Consider the following 18,484-nt stretch of genomic DNA (forward strand, 5'->3'; position numbering starts at 1 on the left):
CTATAGAGAAACAATAGCCACAGTCATGGCTATTAGCACCATCATCTTCACAAGGAATCAAGATCTCTGTTGGTACCAGTGAATGCAAGTCCATAGGCTTCCAAGTTCCTCTCACTAGAATAATTCATGTTCTCTTGTAAATGAGATCAAATCCCTTGCCTCCCCTCAGCTCCCCATCTTTAGCAAAACATACATTTAATCACAAACCCTTTCAAAACATACATTAAACCATCTTGCATACTGCCTTCTTCCATTATTCTTTTCATCCCTACCACAGTAGTACAAGACTAACTTCAATTTAAAATTACTTAGGGAAAATACAGCATCAAACTGCATTGATTGGTTTAGAGAAGAAACAAAATAACTTCATGTTCAGAAACAGCCTTAGTAACAAAATGTCAGCATTTTAAAGTTCTCTCCATTGCAAGGAGACCCTCAGAAGAGACAAGATTCAAAAGAACCAGAAATCCTAGAGGCACACAGTCAACTTTATGGGTTTTGTATTCTTCAAATCCACATTAAAAGCAACAGTACCATGAAAGATGCACAAGACAATGTGGGGAAGATTTCACACTGTGCTTCCATTTACAGTTGACAAGAAGGACAAGCTCTGATACAAAACCTGGCTTTGCTTGCAGCCTAGGCAGCCTTGCTGTTAGCATCTCATAGCATTAAACACCCTGGGGGAATCAAATCTTTAAAAGCACAAAACATAAAGCTACACATTTTACAATACTGATCTAAAAACAAAGAAATCCCAGGGTGCTGACTGGGACACAATCTTCTTAATACATAAGTTTGAGATAACTTCAAGATGTGTTCTAAAATGAAACTCTTTACGGTTCAGTCAAGAGAGAGAACAGCTATGCTGCAATCACCAAATATTTTATGCATCATCCTCTCAAAAAGTGAACATGAAACCTATCAGACTGTATTGGGTGTAACATGGTGCCAGTCACCTGTTTAATGTTGGCACAATCAGGTGTTTTTGGTATAGGTTCTCTCTCTGTTCATGGTGGGAAGAAGTCCCCTTCATAGGTATTAAGGATACTACTGCTGCCCTCCCTCCCTCCCCTTCCACCTGTTCAGGTATTGGCGATGGCTTTAAAAGAGTTGCAGGCTCTCTTGGGAGCTGCCTGCTGGTGGGTGTCTCATCTCAAGCCCTTCTGATGGGAAGATAGAAGCCCGCAGGTCCACATTAATGCAGAACAGCCCCAACATCAGCTGGCGCTGGTATTCTTCCCATTTTGTCATAACATCTGTTAGAGACAGGTTATTCCGCAACCACTTGGGCAATGCCTCTCCATAGCCAGCACTCAAGGGAACAGGTAAACTTTGCGTCTTTCTGAGTTCAAGATGGTAGTAGAGCCTGGAAGAGAAAAAACAAGACTTCTAGTTTATCATGCCGGGTTTGTATGCAATGTTTAACGCACCAGGGCTTGCAGCATAGGAAGGAATACAAACCATAGAAAAACATCAGAAGAGAAATGAAGAAAGAAATAAAGAAAAAGAGGATAAAAATAAACATCCCATCACAATTTCTGCTCAACATCATACCAATATCATATACTGCTATGATGGCATAGATAAAGCCAGCAGAACAAGCTAGGGCCATGGCAAAATGCAGGCAAGGGCCTTTACACTCTCACTGTGTACCTCAATACTGACCTTTGGCACCCTCTGGCTATCCTAGTCCTGCCCTTTGCTGGCCCATGAGCAGAAAGTGCCACTTGAGCTGATTTATGTTCAGAGGAAACTTTGAGCCTCCGGAGTGCCGATCGCCACACACTGGAGTTTCATTGAGTCTGAGAAAGGGAGTTAGGTGGACAAGTGAGAACAGCAAGAGCCACAGAGCAAACTGCTCTCTATGAAAGAGAGATTAATCAGTGGTAAATGGAATCACTCCTGCATAATTTTACTGTTAGGCCTCCTTCAACAAGTTCATCTGAAATAGTAACAATTTATTCTCAAGGGGTAAATTGAAAACAGTAGCTTTAAAACAAAACATAAAAAATATTTTTAACAACATTTAAAAAATAGCAGTGGATGATAGTTTCAAAAGCAATGGTTTTTCCATGCTTTCACAGCTTCAAGACTAGACTACTGTAACATGCTCTGCATACATTCTATAGCAATTGAAGTTTCTGGACAGTCTTCAAGGGTAGCCCCACATACACGACAACCATTAGGGAACAGCTTTATTTAATGGGGAAGGCAACTTCATATAAGAACTGAGCAAACTAAGATGATAACTCCATGGCTTAAGTCCTATGCACTCATACTTGGAAAGAGTCCAACAGTAATTAGAGAAACCCCATTTTTAAGTAAATGTGGTTAGGTTTAAAGTTAGAGCCTCCTTATGTATCAGTCATTATCAGTCATATAGTGAACAAGAACTCTGCCATGCTGATCTCAGTGGCAGAGTTGTGATACTCCCAAGAAAAACAAAAGGAAAAGAGATTATCCTACCGGGCTGAGAGATGACTTCCTAGCTTCTTCTTGGCTTTTCTCATGAGATACTGACAAACTTTCCGTGTCTGCTCTTTCATCCACCTAATGTCTTCTGGAACATCTGGCAGCCATTCAAGCAACCTGAAGGAGAGAATGACAAACAAGACAATTGTTATCTGGAGCAGCCACTGCTATATTACAGGCATGAACAGAAACATCTCGTAGTCTCACAAAGCCTTCTCAAGGAGAAGCAGCCCACAACTATTCTTTGCATCAGTGACTGACAGGCAAACAGCCCACAGAGTACACTGATTTGCTTGCCATAGTTTGCTGCCTAAAAAGTCCGAGAAAAAAACTCTTATAGCTAGATCACATTTCTCTCATCAAGTTTTAACGAGGCAGATCAAGACTAATATTGTGTACACAGAATACATGGTTTCAGGCATGGCTGGCTGCATTATTTTTTTTTCTTTTAATGTTTACTGGGAGTCATTTTTGATGGAATTGTTTTTAAGAAACAAAAAACAAATCTTAAGAGCCTCGTACTTGATACTAAAAAAGAAGTGTTTCACAGTAAACTAGAAACTGTCCCATGAAAGGTTAGATTTTGAGCTGATTTATTTGGTTAGAATAATTTATTCTTTTACTAGTCACGGGTGGTGTGAGGAGTTATGCTCACACTCACCCACTAAAAAGTCTGCCCCAGATTATCTTCAGATATTTCACTGGGAATTATTTATTACATATGTGCTGTGTAGTCATAGGGGCTAGAATCTTGCTTTTAGGCAAGGAAGATTTTCAGGACGCCGTGTTCTGCTCCTAGCCACTCATTGTGAAATTACAACTGTGTCTCAAAGCTGCTTTCCACACTAAATACCACTGAAAAGGCCCTCAGCTTATAATACATTTCTTCCTTGATTCTCTCCCTGCTTTATTTGGAACCACATTCAACAACGAAGCTCCAAATATTTAATCTTCCTGCTGGCACAGCGATCTACAGTCCACTCCCAGGTCCTATCAGCAACATTTCTTCCCATAACTGAGTTTCACATGAAAGGACAGAACCTACCTGACAGTGAAGGAGAGAGCAGACTCCAGAGGAAGGGTGTAAGGGAGCATCAAGGTGGATGCTAGGCGCACAGGCAACAGGTTGGCAATGCTACTGAACAGCCCCCTCCTCTCTGCACAGGCTTCTAAGAGGGCTGAAGATGGAGACAAATGTCATTCCAGTCACCAATTCAGTGAGGAAGCAACTCCTTTACAATATTCAGAGGAAAAACCAATCACCAATATTAAGTTCTCTTAATGAAGCCATGTCACCAGCCTTTGTAATACAAGTACTGAGCTGTTTTCTTGAGATTAACACTGCTCTTCTTGCACTGCACAGCAGGCCGAACAGTTGTGTCCGTTGCAGGGTACTGTAAATAGGGACCATTCACTGCAATACTTAATGTCCTCCTGAACTTTTAATTCCATTAAATTCACAACAACTTCATAAAAGAAGGAAGAGGGGATTCTGCTGTTCTAGAGCTAGTTCAGCCACTTAGTAGTTGCACTTTTCTGCAATTCCCTACCACCCCTCTAGGTATAATCTAAAACAGAGACATGCTGATCACACCCATGGCAACATTCACAAGCTCATGGACCTACCCTCAAGTAAGTTCCACACGAGTCCAGTTTGAGATGCTACAGCAGAAGTGGGGAACTGAAAGCATCGCTGACACTTCTGAAAGGCCAGAAGCTACTATCGACCTAGACGAGTTTAAAGGCTGAAGGTATTTCCACAAACCATGAGTGTTACATCCTCACAACTTACATCCTCACAACCTCCAGAACAGCCTATCGTTAACAGTCTTACTAAGGTTTTGCAAACTGAAAGCTGTCACTTCCTTTATTCAATCAATCCATCTAATTTCTTACTGCCTTCAACTTTTCCACAGAACACCAGGCACTAATACCAAGCAGCTGACTTCTGCTGGAAAGAGCAGAGTGTTCAAGGCAGATGCTAATTACTTTTGTCTTCTTTCTTCAATGCTGATCCCTATCCCACCCATTACAGCCCTCCCATTTTCCATGAGTCTCAAATCCCATCTCATCTCACAAATCCTTGGGGAGGAAAAGTTCCATAGCCAAATATCACCCTGATCTGAATTTTATATCCAGTTATACCCTGTATTATCACAAGACACAGGCGAGATACCATTTATTTCTCATCTTGGAAGACAGGTTCATGTTTTGCAGCTTTGGGATGGAGGTTAAAGCTACCTGATTTGATGAAAGCTACCTTTCAGCTGCACTGGTGAGCTGGGAATGGAACTCAAGCTTTCAAGGGTAACCCTTTCCCTCTGTATCACACTGAATTCAGCATTTGTGAGGCATAAGCACTTGTGGAACCTTGACTGTTACATCTGTGTTCTTAATACTATACAGAAAGGCACTGACAGGATTCCTAAGGCCATACAGGATGCCTGCAAGAGACTGAGGAGCTAATCCCAGTAACCCACATAAACCATATTGCCTATCATGGGCACGATATTCAAGAACTCCTAAGTTATCTTTAAATGCAAACAGTACTACTTGCACTATAAAATGATTTAACAGCCTTGGCTTTCTGTAAGGAATCCAAGGAATTGTAATTTGACCATGCATTAGGATAGCAGATCTTGCACATGCATATCCATACACACAAAGTAAATGTACACAAATGTGCACAATGTGGGTCTTCCAAATCCTGGGTTACTACCCTAACCACCCAATATTCTGTTTTCTCCATAGTTCTAGTTTGTGATATATAGGAAGAAAGTATTTTCTAGACACACACATATCCTGATGAGTTTAAAGAGACCACAGATTACAAAATACTAATCAGTACTACAGTGTATACATTACTAAAGATGCAAAATATATTACACACAGAATGTAAATATGTTTGTACAAAAATACATATCACTTGCAGCTTGTATGTTTTGTCTTTGGGACTTTTCTTTAATGTGAATAGTATAGTGCTGGTTTGTGTTATCATACATCTTCTTTTAAAAAAACTTTATTTTTTTTTAAAACTACTTGTTTAAAGATGAGACACTTGACTGGACAGAGCTGCAGTGCTATTTTTCTTTCAAATGAAATATCATACCCTGGCCCACCCCTGGGCTTCTGCAGTGCAATTTTTCTTTCAAATGAAATATCATACCTTGGTGCAATTTAGGAGGTAAGTGTTCAAAAATATGGTCTTCAGCTACTGCCAGTGCAGTGTTTTCTTCCAGCTGATCCTCTTCGCCAGCCTTTTCCTCTTCAGGATTCGTCTCCCCTGCACTGTCTTCTATGGCTAGCAGTGGCAGCATAGGTCTTGGATGATGGAGGAGACCTGAGCAGGAAGACAGATGAGTGCAACTTCTGCAGGTCAATCAAAAGCTTTACATGTCTACTGGCTACATTTCTTCAGTATCTCACAATGTGGGGGAGAAAGCTTCAGTCTTACTCCAAAACTCTGGGTCACAAGTAGAGTTGCACCGATTTCTCACTAACAGTTGCTCCACCCCTGGGCTTCTGCTTTTCCTGGCTCAAGCAATCGATTCCCCACTAGTTGCTGTGTGGATGCATTGTGACCCCCAACTCCCTCCAATTCTCCTTGTGTCTTCCCAATCTTGTTTTTTAGCGATTGGGAAGGCATAGGGAGAACTGGAGGGAGCCATGGTTAAAATGCGCCCACACAGCAACTGGTGAGGAATCGATCACTTGAGTTAGAGAAAGCAGAAGCCCAGGGGCAGAGCAATGTCTAGTGAGGAACTGGTATTGCTCATATCTGCAGTCATTTTGAGACTTTGGGTGCGTCTGAGCCAATTCCCTTGCTGCGAATGAACAACAGTCATATGCTTGTATTTGTAGCAGTGCTTAATCCCATAAAATGTCTAATAGGTACATCAGTCTCTCAGTGCATGCAAGTAACGCATGAGTAATCAGGACATAAATACAGTGGATATATTTGTTGCAATACAGATAGTCCACCACAAGATGACACTATAGACATTAGCAGTTTGCACAGGCCACAACAGAAGTGTTCTCACAAGGCCAAGACCAGAAGATCTCAGAATATCTAACACCGTTATGACTTTTCAACATCAACATTCTATACATGATACTATACTACACTACTAGCCATGGTAACTGACTGAAGGGTGACTCAGTCATGATGACTAAGGGGAGGGACGGTGGCTCAGTGGCAGAGCATCTGCTTGGGAAGCAGAAAGTCCCAGGTTCAATCCCTGGCATCTCACTAAAAAAAGGTCCAGGCAAATAGATGTGAAAAACCTCAGCTTGAGACCCTGGAGAGCCGCTGCCAGTCTGAGTAGACAATACTGACTTTGATGGACCGAGGGTCTGATTCAGTATAAGGCAGCTTCATATGTTCATATGTTGTTCAAAAAATCTCCACAGTCAGAGCAGAGGCACTAAGACAGGAGGCAACATCAGGGCAAGGTTTTGGCCTTGGTGCCCGACTGTTGGCTGTCCAGAGGAACTGGTTGTGTGAGACAGGATGCTGGACTAGATTGACCACTGCAAGGCTCTTCTTATGTTCTTATTAGGGGTTGAGAAATGTTCTGCAAGTTCAACTGAACTTGTGCAGCAGAACATCAAGTTGGACTGTGCCAGTGGCATTATCTCCTGCAGATCCAGGCACAGGTACAAAATAATGTACATAATGTAAAATGGGTTTTTGTCATACCTAAAATCCAAAAATATGGCTTTCTCATACAGCATATAAAGATATTTGAGTTACTCAAAGCTTGTACAGAAAAGGTCGCATGGAAAAGAATCTCATCCCGATTCCTCATTAATTCAGTCTAGCCATTTGTATGGCATGTGTTCTGCACAGCAACAAAATGAGTAATGTGGTCTCTCTTAGAAGAAAGTTTGAATTCAGTGGCCTTTGAGTCCAGTGGCACCTTTAAGACCAAGAAAATTTTATTCAAGGTATGAGCTTTTTTGCACATGCACATTTCCTCTCCACTTTTTACTATATGGCCTTGGTTTGCCATAGCTGTCCTCCCAAGGAGCAAACATCTTTTAATTTCATGGCTACAGTCACCATCTGCAGTGATCTTGGATCCCAGAAATATGAAGTCTGTCACTCCTTCCATGTCTTCTTCTATTTGCCAAGGAGTGATGGGGCTGGATGCCATGATCTTAGGTTTTTTGATGTAGAGTTCCAAGCCTACTTTTTTGCTCTCCTCTTTTGCCCTCAACAAGAGGCTTTTTGGGTCCTCTTCACTTTCTGCCATTAGAGTGGTGTCATCTACATATCTGAGGTTGTTTATGTTTCTCCCGGCAATCTTAATTCCAGCTTGTGTTTCATCCAGGCCGGCATTCTGTATGATGTACTCTGCATATAAATTAAATAAGCAGGGTGACAATATACATCCTTGTCGAACTCCTTTTCCTATTCTAAACCAATCAGTTGTTCCATATCCTGTTCTGACAGTTGCTTCTTGACCCTTATACAGGTTTCTCAGGAGACATATGAGGAAGTCTGGTACTCCCATCAAGGACTTGCTACAGCTTGTTGTGATCCACACAATCAAAGGCTTTAGCATAGTCAATGAAACAGAAATAGACGTTTTTCTGGTACTCCCGTGCTTTCTCCATAATCCAGCGAATGTTGGCAATTTGATCTCTAGTTTACCTCTCCAAAACCCAGCTTGAACTTCTGGTGGAGTAAATTAGCATATAGCATAAAGAAGATGTTTTAACAGATCCAAAGACCAATCACAAATAACACATTACATTTATATGGCCACCATTTGTTTGGATTTAATTACCGGGGGGGGGGGGCACAGAGAGGCAAATAAATATGTCACACTTGGAGACTGATGTGTAAATATATCCATCTTGTGTAATGTTAAGAGTAATTAACTGAGATCCTGTTATATTCCGTTTGTTTCCTCTCAAGCCTGAAGATAACAAACAGCATCCTTTTCTCTGAGATGGGGTGAATGGCTGTGCACTGTTATGTTCCCTCTGTCTTCAGATCAGAGAAATACATTCCAATATTAATTGATTTACATTACAATCACTATTCCAATCTACTATTCAAATAAGAAATACACTAAAATAAAGAGGATGTACAACTCTTCTTGGTGAGAATACATATGTAAGGACTGAATGAGTTTAGCATATGTAGTGAGATAAGAAAGATGATAAGATGTAGTGAGATCCCTGTTAAGTCCAAGGGGGGTTACTCCAAGTGTTGTAATTCAGCAATTTTCCTGAAGTTCCTTCACAATACAACAGCTACTTTGAGGTCACCCAATGAATGTCCTGGAAGGATGAAGTGTTCTCCTACAAGTTTCTCAGGTGTCCATTTATCCTTTGGCAAAGAGTTTGGCCTGTTTGCCCTTTTTAGTGGATTGAAGGGCACTGTTGGCATTTAATAGCATATATAATGTTAAAAGATGAGCCTGTGAATAAGCCTGAGATGGTGCAGTTGATGTTGTTAGGTCTGGTGATTGTGTTGTCTGAGTGAATGTGGCAGCAAAGTTGCATCTGGGTTTATTGCAAGCCCTGGTACCAGTGTCAATGTTCAAATTAGAAGTTGTGTTATTGTGGATGAGGAGTTATTTGAGATTGGGGGGGAGGGCTGTCTGTGCAGAAGAAAAGGATTGCTCCATAGTACTTGCAATATAATAATACAATATAATAAGGTCTGCCTACCAGCTATGTGTGGCTCTGCTCACTGTGCTGGATTCCTTGTCTGATGAAGTGTGCTTAAAGCACACGAAAGCTTACGTTTTGAATAAAACTAAGTTGGTCTTAAAGGTGAAATTGAGTCCTATTTTGTTCTATCATTACCCAGTTAAGGTTGTAAGTTACTGATGATGCGTTGAACTGTTTTGAGTTGAGAGCTGTATGGTCACTAGTGGTGTTCCGTTATTGTCTCTTTTGGGCCTGTCTTGCAACAGGTTTTCTCTGGGTATCATTCTGGCTTTGTTAATTTGTTTCTTAACTTCATCACGTGGATACTTTAGTTTCAAAAAAGTTTGTCCATCTCTCAGATGAGAATGCCTGTCTGTAGGACTGGAACAGATGTAGCTGTATTCTAGAGCTTGACTGTATACAATGGATCGTTTGGTATGTTTAGGATGGTAGCTGGAGGCATGTAGGTATGGTCTTTGCATCTGTTAAATGTCTTTATTATGTTGTACCACTAATGCACTGTTCACCCTCTGCCTAAATGTACAGACTGTTAACTTCCATTTCAATGTATCTGAAGAAGTGTGTGCACAGATGAAAGCTCAAACCTTGAATAAAATTGTGTTGGTCTTAAAGATGCCACTGGACTCAAACTTTGTTCTACTGCTTCAGACCACCATGGCTCCCCACCGTGGTCTCTCTTACTGGGACTAATATTTGGCTTTTGTATGAGACTTCTCAAAATGCAAAGAATGTCTTCCACTGGGCAGAACTGAGAGAGACCTCTGCAACAAGTACATTCAGAACAAGGGCCTTCGTTTTAAGAGCTTACCAGTCTTTTTCAAGAAGTGCAAAGCATCCCTGTAGCCCTGCTTGCACATGTCCCGCAGAATCTGCACGAAGATATGAAGGCAAAGAATGTTTAGAATGCAGGAAAGTTGAGTCTACAAACAGCACTTTGGTGACCAGGTATCAGTACAGGAGGAAAAGCGAAAAGTGCCTGTTCTTCAGCTATTGCCACCCCACCCGCACTATATGATGTGTTACAACTATAAGATGGGGAGGGGACGGAAAATACCAAGGGAACAAAGACATAAGTTTGAAGCTGGGTAGCACTTTTTTGCTCAACAGCCAGCTGGAACAGGCATAAGTAGACAGATTAACAATCTATTAAAATTCTGGGCAGTAGACTCTAGAACATATTCCCTCTTGTGCAGCACACAGGGGGGGTACAGTTTAAGTATAATCATTTTGGACATCAAGGGGGGGGAGGTGGGGCAATATATGTACCCCAATATCCTTGAAGAAAAGGTAGGAAAATGTAGCTTAAAATGTAACAATAAATATCTTCCATGAGGTGCCACAAGGTTGTCTGGTGGCAGGAGCAAAGCAGCCATGCTAGCAGAAGCATAGCCAGGAAATGTTCAGGGCAGCACTGGAGAATGTGGTGGGGCTCAAAAAAGGAGGGGGAGGGGGGAAGCTGGGTGCATATGCAGCCCAGGGGCAAGAGAGGAGGGAGGGGGCAATGGAGGAGGGATGGCTGCTGGCGTGTGCAGTGCAAGAGAGGCAACATGGAGAAAGTGGCCATGGCTGCCACATGCTGAGAGGGTGGGAGAGGAGGAACATGCACAAGTTGCTTTTTAAAATGCATTCCTTTTGCACACATGCTTGAGTTGGAACCTGCTGCCAGGCACGCAAGGTGCGGAGGATGACGCCTGGCCCACTGCTCCCCTCCAAGGAGCAGCTGCCAAGGTGCCAAGACAGGTGAGGCTGTCTGTCCTCCTTCAGCAAAGCTTAGAGCCACCCCGCACAAGAGCGAGTGCGCAGGACCAGCGATCGAGTGGGGTGCTCAAGGACAAGGCAAGGCAGAGCCTCCTTGGCCTCTCTTGTGATTGGGACTGCTGCCCCCACTGCTGCAGCAGCAAAGTGGAGAAGGCTGACCTGGCTTGGCAGGTGCTGAGAATGGCGCTGCTGAAAGGCACCCACCCAGCCACCCCAGGGAGAAATGGAGTAGCTAACAGGGCAGCATTGCTGCTGTTGGATAAGGCAGGATGGGGAAGAAGGAAAGCAAGAGGGGGGAAACCTCTCCCATAGGAAGTCAGGGGAGCCAAGGGTGGGTGGAAAGTGGGGGGGGGGGGCTTGGTGTTAAGTCAGGGGGCCTGGCCCCAAGGGGCCCTGCAATGCCTATGGGCCTGAGCAGAAGCCTTGCCTAGTCCTCAGCATCCTCTGAAGAATTAAAGTGAATATCAAAATTACATAAAGACTGCATTACTTCTAATCCCTGTGCTTGTTTTTGGAAGGAAATGTGTAGGTGTTGGTGAAATGTAAGAAGCTTATGGAAGCCAGAAAGGTGTGTTTGGGGGGCCACAGGGACATCACAATAGATTTTGCAAGTATGCATAAATTTCTCATACTTTAAATTAATCACAGATGCAAAATGTGAGGTTTTAGCAGAATTCTTGTAAGTAGACACTGGAGTAATAGGTAGTGATATGCAGATAAGCAATAAAGGGAAGGGATAAGAGGCTCAAGGATATAAAATTAGTCACAGAATGAGTCATGTTGTGTTACCTGCAGCTACTCTTCACCCTGATCACTGAAGACCCCGGACACATTTTTGAGGTTATGAAACTTTGGGGAAAAGAGACTGATCACATGAGTTCAAGCTTATCCCCACTGTCATCAGGAAGCAGGAGAACGAAGAACCATGAACATAATCTCTTGACTCCATTACCTTGCTTTCTTATAATGGTTAAGAATCCCATACAAGGGTTACAATTCAGATGTCAAAATAAATTATGCTTTGTTTAAATGGTGGTTAGTGCTACAATGTCTAGTTAGAATTCCAGCAGTGTAGCTGTATTAGTCCGCTGTAAACAGGAGTCTAACAGCACTTTAAAGATTAAGAGATTTTAGAAATGTCATGAACATAAACTGGTTACTCTACCAGCATAACCTTAGTTTGTGCAGGTATCTAGGCTGCGTACTTATCACCTCCCTCCCACTATACCCTGTGCTAGAGTGACCAGCACACACTTTCCTTATGGCTTTTAATAGCATACTGATGGTTGAATTGGGTGGTTTTTTTTAAACATCTAAGAGGAAATAGGTTTTGAAATATTATAAGATTTTCTGAAGTTCATCAACTGATGGGAGGAAACAATCAGGGCTTTTTTTGTAGAAAAAAAACCAAACAGGAACATTTGCATATTAGGCCACACCCCCTGACATCACCATTGTTTCGCACAAGGCTTTTAAAAGAAAAGATCCAGCAGGAACTCATTTGCTTATTAGGCCACACCCTCTGAAACCAAACCAGCTAAAACTGTGTTCCTGCTTTAAAAAAAAAAAAGCCCTGGAAATAATAAAGTTTCACACACTATGGAGGTATCCATTTGACATTCACACAGAACCCCCCCCCCCCCCCCAATGCTCTCAAACAGTCATGTTGGGCTCTCACCTGAGGCTCTGGTGGAAACAGGGCTTTGGAGAGGCGGTAGAGGTTGCGTAAATTGAACTGAATGCTGGTGTTGGTGACTCTCAGCTCATGGATATTTGTGGAACTGTCCCGTGGACAGATATCACTCTCTCCTGAGAAGGGAGACACTGTAATGGTATTCTTCAGTTCATACTGTGGCAAGTTGTCAGAAATCCCTCCATCAACGTATCTCTGGGATGACACCAAAATACAATGAAAGGAATTGTTAACTTGTTTTTCTCTTCATGCAGCTTGACTCTCTTTCCTCCCATTTCTGAACACCACTTTAGGATGATGACATACAAAGAGTATTGCACAATAAATGTTAGAATGGAAGTTCAGCCAGTCACTACATAAGATCAGTCAGAAGGCTGAAACATTCAAGAATTCAGCAGATTTGGTCAGATTTGCTCTCCCCCCATATGGAGATTCTCCCATATGGAGATTCTCCCAAGCAGTGCAACAGTAAGAATACAGAATCCTTTGACATCTTCCATGATGGCCAACTACCCTATGTTGTTCATTTTTCAGAAGTCATATATTTTTCAGTCAGAATTGACAAACACCATTATAGTCTTTTTTGTAATGCTTACAATACCTATGGGAGGGTTTGTGGGTGGGTTTTTTTTAAAAAAAATACAGAACTTTTGAACTTTTTTTGATTTTGCACCTTTATCCAGACCTTGGGATAGGTATTATGAACAATGTCATAAGGGGGAAATATGGTGGGTGAAAATACTATGGGACAAGACTTGATTTGCTAAGCAAAGAATACTGAGCAAGTTTTAGTTCCCAATATTATTATATATCTTAATGGGAATTAAAACAATACACATACACACGATCTTGAAGGGGAAAAAAGCTACACCAGAGACTGTATAAGCAAGCTAGCCCACCCAAACTGTAGTTTTAAGCTTTGTTTTTAAGATATCTTCAGAGCCACGGATGGCTGGATTAATTGTCTTGCTTTTAAATCATCTAGCACACTAATAAAGAGAAGATTTCTGAAGCAACAACATTAAAATTTTCTTGTAGAGATGTCTGGAACCCAGGGCATATTCTGAGACTCAGTTTGCAACCACAACCTTCGTAAACCTTTTCTGGACATCTCCATAACACACCTAGAGCAGTTCTGCTCCCTCGGAATGTCATGCAGTCAGCTCAGTAGGAGAGGTGCCTATATTCATACTGTTTTGCTTTTGTTGTGTGATTCTCTTGGTTGCGATGAGAGTTGCTAGAGACTAAACATTCAGTTGACTCCCTAATTTGTGGAGACAGAATGCAAACCTGTGGATAGCGGGTGCAAGACCAAAATGCTGTGAGTTTTGCTCTAAAACAAGCCCAGGGAAAGGCAATGAAGTTGCTATGTTTGCTCTGAAATAATAAGGCAGAGCCCCCTCACAACTGTCATTAACATCCTTACATAAGAGCAAAACCAAAACAAATTCCTTCTATTAGTAGTAGCCTTTCACCTAGTTCCCAGTGGGGAACAAATAGTACAGGCTGCCCTTCTCTACAAGCTTTCAGGCCCCAGGAAAGAAGTTCAGTTGCATGCACACATGGACACAGGGAGAGTGAGCTCATTAAATGGAACAACATCAGGCTCCTCAGAGACTTTCGGACCAGAGGGTTTTTCCTGCCCTCCCCATATGTGTTGCTCTCTGGCATGGGTGGGTGTGGTGTTGAGCAATTCCAATGACACTAAACTAAGAGTTCAAGGAGAGGCTGCAGTTATACTGATAGGCTGCAAGCAGTGCCCTTAACTCAAGCAAAGGTGGTTTGTTTGCTTCTAGAAAGCCAGCTGGTGTCCAGAACACAGTGGCTGCATGGAAACAAACAACTACTTAATGGACGGAGATCTTGGATTCCTGCCCCAGGATCCCTGGCACTTATTCCTGCCCCATATCCTATGCCCCACCCCACATAATAACCTCTCTTGTTGAAGTGGATAAACACAGCGTTCAGAGAGCATTGCTGTTACTTTACAAAGATAAACTAATAACCTTGTAGCTGCAGCAAAGAACTACTAAGTAACAAGATACAAAATGAGCTCTAATAAACACAGTCCTTTTTAATCAGGACTGTCACCCTTATAGTAGCCTATGCCACAAAGCAGCTGTAAACACAGGCATCATTTGCCACCTGGTCCATCCCCTCGGGAGACTCATCAGCCACCAGACAGTTCTATAGCGTAGCAGAAGAAAAAGAAATTTTTGCCATCTTGCCTGACTCAGCTTCTACCCATTGCTCTTTCAGCAGATGGCCACTGTTCAGAGGAAGACCTTTTCTGTGAACTAATTTGTACAGAAAATCCTCTGTTAATCAACTTAGATTCTTCTTTTGAAGAAGGTGGGATTATAAGAGAACATAACATAAGAGAAGCCATGTTGGATCAGGCCAACGGCCCATCAAGTCCAACACTCTGTGTCACACAGTGGCAAAAAATGTTATATACACACATACACTGTGGCTAATAGCCACTGATGGACCTCTGCTCCATATTTTTATCTAAACCCCTCTTGAAGGTGGCTATACTTGTGGCCGCCACCACCTCCTGTGGCAGTGAATTCCACATGTTAATCACCCTTTGGGTGAAGAAGTACTTCCTTTTATCCGTTTTAACCTGTCTGCTCAGCAATTTCATCGAATGCCCACGAGTTCTTGTATTGTGAGAAAGGGAGAAAAGTACTTCTTTCTCTACTTTCTCCATTCCATGCATTATCTTGTAAACCTCTATCATGTCACCCCGCAGTCGACGTTTCTCCAAGCTAAAGAGTCCCAAGCGTTTCAACCTTTCTTCATAGGGAAAGTGCTCCAGCCCTTTAATCATTCTAGTTGCCCTTCTCTGCACCTTCTCTAAAGCTATAAATGCAACAAATAGAATATCTAGTTGACAGACAGTGTTATATTCAAGCAAGTACCACCTGCTTTCATTATGGCTCAGATCAGTCTGAGCGCTGACATGATGCTGTTTAGAAAAACCACAGCATCCAGGCATCAGGGACATTTAATCTGACATAAGTAGTTCATGGAACCTGAAGGTCCTCATAACACACAGCTGCCCAACCCTTGACTGCAAGGCTGTACTGTGGCAGCATGAACCTGAATCAGACCGTCGGTCCATTTGGACCAATATTATTTACTTTGTGTAGAAGCGGCTTTCTGCAGAGAAAGATCTTTCCTAACACCTGCTACTTGAGATCTTTAAACAAGAAATGCTGGAAGTGGAACCTGGGACCTTCTTCATACACAGCTCTATGACTTCAGCCACAGTCTCCTCAGGACAGCTAAGGCATCGCTGGGTGTGAAGTTTCAGTGGGACAATAACAGCAAGCTAACCAATGGCATTAATAGGCTGGGCAAGCCAAGGTCAACAACAAGGTTTTATGGGAACTAGAACACAACTTCAAATGGGAGAGAAGAGGTTTGCTCATGGAGATGGCCAAGTCTTATGTCCTTTACCTCTATTATCAGAGCTATGGAAACGGATAGCATTCACTGACAGGGATGCAAGGCAGATGTCCTTAAGAAGTAGAAAAACTGCACACACAAAAGGTATTAGTACTCCTTACAATCCTGATAAAAGCCACAATGCCTCCCTTTCACACAGGTCCAGTAAGCAAAAGAGACATCTCACTGGGAACAAAATAGGTAATGGCATGTAGTATACTTAAAAGGTACACGATAATCAGTCACAAAGATACTGAAACCATAGAAAACATATGTATATCTCTAACAGAGCACTCTTTCTAAACCTAGAGTCTTCCAAAAGAGGTTCTCAGGTGTACAAAAATATATAAAAGTCCATCAATTTAACCAGCCCCCAGCAGACTGAAAAGTGCTTGTAAAATATTCTCTAAGGTCTCCACTGCCCAACAGCTGTTTCGACAAGGCCAGGAGTAATTCTCTTAATTAAATTAATCCTGGAACAGCTATGCCTATTTCTTTTTTCTTCAGTCCCCAAAACTTCTTGTTGCTAGCAAGTAATGTGTGGCTCCGCCATTCTCCTTTCACACAGAACAGCATAATATTGCTCTACTACGGAAGGAACGAAAAGTTAAGAAAGATTCCCATAAATCACAAGCCACTAACACCACCAGCTCCAGAAACAGAACAAAGTTCAACTTGGAGCTGAAGTAGGGAAGCACACCATGATCTACAACAACAAGCATCTTACACAGCCTCCTCCCAACACTTATTTCAGGAGACTCAGCATATTCCAATGCACAAGCTCATTTAAAGTGACAAATAAGTCCAGAACTCACCACTACACAAAGGCAACACAATTCCTCTCTTGTGAACCAGGAAACAAAGTTAGCCCTAACTTTCCTCTTCCTTCCCATCCTATAAATTCCCCCCTCCCTGCTGCTTTAAGATAATCAAAAGGGTTGGTAAAAAGATAATCAAATATAGCAAGGGTGGCCAGCGGTAGCTCTCCAAATGTTTTTTGCCCACAACTCCCATCAGCCCCAGCCATTGGCCATGCTGGCTGAAATATAGGGAAATGAAGAGGCAACAGGCATAGCAGTCTAGAAGAAGATTAAGAAGATATTGGATTTATATCCCACCCTCAACTCGGAATCTCAGAGTGGCTCACAATCTCCTTTATCTTCCTCCCCCACAACAGACACCCTGTGAGGTGGGTGGAGCTAAGAGGACTCTCACAGCAGCTGCCCTTTCAAGGACAACTCCTGCCAGAGCTATGGCTGACCCAAGGCCATTCCAGCAGGTGCAAGTGGAAGAGTGGGGAATCAAACCCAGTTCTCCCAGATAAGAGTCCACACACTTAACCACTACACCAAACTGGCTTCATAGATCAGGTAATCTTCTCCATATGGTAACTGTGTCTGCACAATCATGGTGACAGCAATCAAGTGAATATGTTTCAACAAGACACTACAACCACAGGTGACCAGGGGGTGGTGGACACTAATGAGCCTGGCCATCAGCTCCCCTGCCCACTCCTCAGGTGGCTGTATGGGGGCTACTGTAAAAATAATGTTTGCTAATAGTATAGATATATATTACACATGTATACGTGTTTTAAAATAAACTGATGTGTATCCTTTATTTTTTTAGAGAACCATAAAGGTAAATATTCTGATGTGTGGGTGAAGTCTTCAGGGCTATCCAGCTATGACTTACTTTATATAATCTTAAGTAATCACACATCATATAAGGTAACAACAGCGTACAATAGTTGTAAGGTTAAAAAAAATTAAAAATTAAATAGAATATTAAAAAAATAAGCTAAATTTTTAAAAATTCATGCATATAATAATTTTGTTTTTTTCCCCTTTTCTCTTTATTTGATAATTTTAGAAGCAACACCTGGCTTTCTAGCATTTTTATTCCTGGATGTGTGTCTTTGTACATTTTATATATTGGCCACTGAGAAAGGCCCTTAGGGGCTGAAACGCGTATGGTTACTGTGATGATTGGAAGTCCATCAAATGTATATGTGAAATTGTATATGGTTTGCACATTTTATGCAGTCTGAGATTCAGACAATAGGTTTTAAAATTCATTTTTGTGTATGCTTTATATTATATATTATACATTTTCATGAATTGTGTTATAGGCAGCTTGACACTCTATTACACTGTTTAGATTTGTGCTGAGTTCCCCCCCTTCTTTGTTCTTTACCAGGGGTTGTTTTGTAGAAAAATAGGTGGTGCAGCTCATTAGCATAACTCATTAGCATATGCTGCCCCCCCACCAAAAGAAACCTGATGCAAGAAAGAGAGTCCTGGGTGAATGAGGCCTGCTTGGGCTGGCTAGAGATCCAGCCAGCCCAAGAAGGCCATGCTCACCCCCCCAGCCAGCAAGCCGCCTGCCATCCAAAATCACGTAAGAAGTGGGAAAAGG

At 42.1% G+C, this 18,484-nt stretch overlaps 1 protein-coding gene across 2 annotated transcripts in view; it reads right to left on the reverse strand.

Annotated features, from left to right (window-relative positions):
* Nucleotides 1-483: 483 nt before the first annotated feature.
* PNPLA2 (patatin like phospholipase domain containing 2) overlaps nt 484-18,484 on the reverse strand; it is a 52,561-nt gene continuing 34,560 nt past the window's right edge. The window contains exons 4-10 of one of the 2 annotated variants that reach the window (XM_060261990.1): nt 12,599-12,808; nt 9,971-10,031; nt 5,642-5,815; nt 3,521-3,653; nt 2,470-2,592; nt 1,669-1,805; nt 1,195-1,369 (exon numbers count right to left, since the gene is read on the reverse strand). In XM_060261990.1, coding sequence (XP_060117973.1) covers nt 1,685-1,805; nt 2,470-2,592; nt 3,521-3,653; nt 5,642-5,815; nt 9,971-10,031; nt 12,599-12,808 — 822 coding nt within the window. In that variant the 3' untranslated portion in view covers nt 1,195-1,369; nt 1,669-1,684. Of the gene's footprint in view, nt 1,370-1,668; nt 1,806-2,469; nt 2,593-3,520; nt 3,654-5,641; nt 5,816-9,970; nt 10,032-12,598; nt 12,809-18,484 lie in introns of both variants that reach the window. The other variant, XM_060261989.1, reaches the window with a different exon arrangement.

The sequence above is a fragment of the Heteronotia binoei genome, chromosome 21 (assembly GCF_032191835.1).
Source record: "Heteronotia binoei isolate CCM8104 ecotype False Entrance Well chromosome 21, APGP_CSIRO_Hbin_v1, whole genome shotgun sequence".
Lineage (NCBI taxonomy): Eukaryota > Metazoa > Chordata > Lepidosauria > Squamata > Gekkonidae > Heteronotia > Heteronotia binoei.